At 38.4% G+C, this 4,222-nt stretch overlaps 1 protein-coding gene across 1 annotated transcript in view; it reads left to right on the plus strand.

The window, feature by feature from the left end:
• The first annotated feature begins 29 nt into the window (after positions 1–29).
• ASXL3 (ASXL transcriptional regulator 3) overlaps positions 30–4,222 on the plus strand; it is a 132,660-nt gene continuing 128,467 nt past the window's right edge. The window contains exons 1-2 of the mRNA XM_031066614.1: positions 30–54; positions 564–662. Coding sequence (XP_030922474.1) covers positions 30–54; positions 564–662 — 124 coding nt within the window. The remainder of the gene's footprint in view (positions 55–563; positions 663–4,222) is intronic.

Below are 4,222 nucleotides of genomic sequence, written 5' to 3' on the forward strand. Positions count from 1 at the left end.
TGTCCCTAGTATGAAAAATGACAGCCAGCATGGCCAAGGGAAGTGCTGCTGGAGGTAGTTTGGATGGTGACTGCTTGGGAAGTTCTCTATGCTGGGTGTATCACTTCTCACATGTTGTGAGGGCAAAGTGGACCACAGCTTAGCTGCAACCACATTTTTTATTTCAGCTGTAGTGCCATAAAAAAAGACCTGAGTGTTTATCTGCCTGCTGGAGAGCAATAGGAGGGGGAAAAGGAAATAACCCTAAATTTATAGTATTTGGCCATTCCTGGTCTGAGACAAAAGTAATGACAATTGTGGTGAACTCTAAAGCCAACAGAATAAATCCTCATTACTTACAGTCAAAGCTTTCATTATTTGAAAATTTGCTAAGGTGAGATAGGTCTCAGGAAAATGTTAGATGTCACAGTGCACTGTTTCCAATAGTCTTTATGTATTACACAGTTAGGAATAAATGTACTTAACTTAGCTGTACCTAAATAATGTACACCTTGATTTGAGAACTGAAAAATATGGTTGCAATTTTTCTTTTTTTTTTTTTTTTTTTTTTTTTTTTTTTTCAGGGAAGGGGGGGAAGAGTGAGCTCTTCCACAGATTCTACGACCTCTACCAATCTCAGAGAAGAAATGGCATGCTCAAAAAAGAATACTCTGTGCATATGCGTTAGTATTTAGCAAAATTTAACTTTCACCCTCCCATATAAAGTATAGACTATAGGATTTAGTTTTTTTCATCAACTTCAGGAGACTTTCCACATGCAGTAACATCATCCTGATAATACTAGATTCTGAGCTTGTTATTATGACTTAGTAACATAATTGAAAAACTTGGTATGTTGATTCAGGTCCATATGGCATATGATTAAAAGAGGTAAGTTCCTTAAAGTGTAATAAATGCTGTGAAGCTCAAACTGTCTGGATACTTGGCAATAGCCATTGTTTAAATCAATAGTATAAAACACACTCTACAACTATGACACCAGTATCTATAAATGGTTAACTGTCAATTGTCAATCCCAATGGCTTTGGTTTCCCATAAGTCCACACAAACCCATAATTTATGGTTTTCTTTTTGTCAACACTGTGCTAACACTAATTTAGGAAATGCAGTGACTCCATTAGTATCTTCTGGGATATTTTCTTAATTATCTTGTAACTCAGCATCTCTTGTTCAATTGTAGAGAATGTAATTTCCATTGTAGAAGTGGCACATTAGATTGAATTGTCATGCTGTGAATAAATCATTCTGCACACATATGGCATTTTCATGTAACAGCTGATACTAGTTCTTTTGTAAGAGCTGAAACTGGAATTTGTATTGAAACAGTGTTTCACTGTATTGAAGCAATGCATATTTATATATATAAACACTTGCATAAAAAGTGGAGGTCACAGATTTCTGCTTAACAGAAGTATTACTGTACACAAGAATAAAAATTGGCAGTAGACATCAAAAGTAATTTTTCTATGCAGGAAACAAGAATAATGTTCTTCAGGTGGCTTACTAGATAATGTCAAACCTAAAACTTCTATTGCAGCTCAGATAAATGCATTCTCTAGGTACTGAAGCTAAGATATCAGTCTCCAATGTTATCTTAGTATCATTTGACCATTCTATGGATGCAAGAAAATGTATCTGAACACGAATACATCCATAATAAACAACTGATTCCATCCAGGGTCAAACCAGTAACACCTGGTACCGTAACATCACATTAATATTGCTTAGGTAAAAATTCATTATGTATCTTAATGTAACATCTTTCTGCAGTATCTGCAGGTGATCCAATCTGGTTTACAATACTCTGTAACTATTTACACACACACACACACACACACACACACACACACACATATATATATATATATATATACACACACATACATGTTGTATGTGCTGAGCTTTTAGCCATAGTTCAAATTGTTGGAGTTTGAAGGCAGTTCACCATTTCTCAACTGTCCTATTGCCAATTCAGTTAAAGAAGCAACAGTTATGATCTCCTGTGGGGTCAGGTCCAACTCATGAAGTAAACAATATCTATAATCAATAGCAAATGTCTTCTTTCATAAGATGAACTTGACCTTTTTCTGCTGTACTTCTAGACTTACACAAGACTTCAACTCCCTTAAAGCAGAAGTGTACTGCTCTGTTGAGGCACTTGGTTTCTGTGTATGCTGGCAAACTTTACTGGATTCAGCTACAACATTTATGGCAGGAAAAAAAAATTATTTCTGGTGTACAGATTCCTTTTTTTTAATCCCATCATGAAACACAGAGAGTATCTCCCAGCTCTCTGCTCTGGCGAGTACTCTCCAGTGGGTCCCCCAATACAGCAAACAGCATAACAGGTTTTCTTTCTCCAGCAAAGGCAGTGCCCCAACTGTCACTACATGATTCCCAACCATTTTCATGTGAACAACAGAAGGAACTTTAAAGGCCAGGCTGGATGGGGCATTGAGCAACCTGGTCTAGGGGGAGATGTCCCTGCCCAAGGCAGAGTGGTTGGAGTTAGATGATCTTTAAGGTCCCTTTCAATCCAAACCAGGACTTAGGAGCACCTGGATTGTGTAAGAATGATGCAAATAAATTAAATGACAACATGACACTGTCATTTAACCATTGTAATAGAACTAAAAAGATTACTCCAGGGATCCACAGAAATACCAAACGAAGTCTAATCCTGACTGTAGCAGACAATATTAGAAACCAAGAAAACCAACCAAAAAAATCCACGAAGTCAGATTAGCTTGAGGGGCTCACTGAACTTTTTTCCCCACAGTGTCCTTTTCTACCCAATACCACCATTGCAACACCAGAGGTCTTGTAACAGAAGTTCGTGTTATATACGTGAAGCAGCTACCTGTGAAGAGATGGGAACTAATGCAGAATATTTTTTTCTGTCTTCCAACAGCCAGCTATGATGGCAGTGACTGATAAGTGTCCCTACATTTTTTCTATTTTGTTGTATTTTCAGTACTGAAAACAATGAAGGTATTTCAAAGGCAGCTGTAATGAAGTACTCGATTACTACAGACTTAGGCTTTTAGCATGGACGATGAGATGTGAAAAAAACCTGCATGATTTGGAATACAAAGTCACTAAAGGTGAGGAAATGCAAAGGTAAAAAAAAACAAAACTGAAGTAGGGCAGAGACATAAAAAGGTGGAAATGAAGTCAAAACCACAAAACATAGACAAGTGATAGTAACAGCAAGCATTTTCTTTCTAAATGTTACTAAGGTGACAAAGGCAGCATTCAGTAAATAGCAAAGGCATATGTACCTGTTTCGACAACTGGCTGATTGTAAAAATTTTTGCACAACCTCACTGTCAAACCTGAAACATTGCAGCTGCGACAACATTTTTCTCAAGAACATTTCTGAGGCATACTCAAATCCTTTCTTATTGTTATATAGACAGGAATCAAAACTAAATTTAGAAGCAGCTGTTTTAACAGAATTTTGTTTTGCTCATATTTTTAATATTTTTACATAAGTGGGAGTGAATAATGAAATCTGGAAAGGTGCTATCTGCCATGCATCGTTTCCCACTAAAATATAAGTATGAGGAGGAAGATCCAAACCACCAGACAATGTGAGTGCTCATTTAGAGTGTTTGGGGGATGCTATCAGGTTCTTCTGTTTCTTTGAGAGGCTGAAGGTTCTCAGGGCTGTCCTGGTCGTTTTCTTGATAAAACAGGCTAAGCACTGTGGTAGTTGGTTAGGCGTAATTCTTTCCTCCTCAAACCGTGTGTTTACGGAGAAATAAGGTTTAATGTTACCAAAGGAATAAGGCAAGGCGTAACACGGGTGCTGCTGAGAGGACAAAGGAGAGAGAGCAGGCACTAAATAGATGGATTCAGAAAACCTTGAATAATTTCTAACTCGTTTCAATCCGAACAAAAAATACCTAATGTATTTCGATAATATTCCTAATGCAGTTTATAATCTGGGCGAAGAGAGGAAACACGGGGGGAAACAAGCCCCCCATAACAATATCCTGCAACTCAGGAAGGTGTGCCAAGCCCCTTCGCTCCGCATTTCGTGGGTATCTTAATCCTGGGTCATCCAATTAAAGAAAACCTCCTTCGGCGGTTTTACGAGCGCAGCACATCAACTCCCTTTGTTTACACACTGGAACAAGATGTTCTTTCCTGTTCCGACAAGAAGAGGAGCTGAATCGCGAACGCGGGGTCCCTGCGCGCCGGCACCGGCCCGCCCGGG

The sequence above is a fragment of the Geospiza fortis genome, unplaced genomic scaffold (assembly GCF_000277835.1).
Source record: "Geospiza fortis unplaced genomic scaffold, GeoFor_1.0 scaffold53, whole genome shotgun sequence".
Classification (NCBI taxonomy): domain Eukaryota; kingdom Metazoa; phylum Chordata; class Aves; order Passeriformes; family Thraupidae; genus Geospiza; species Geospiza fortis.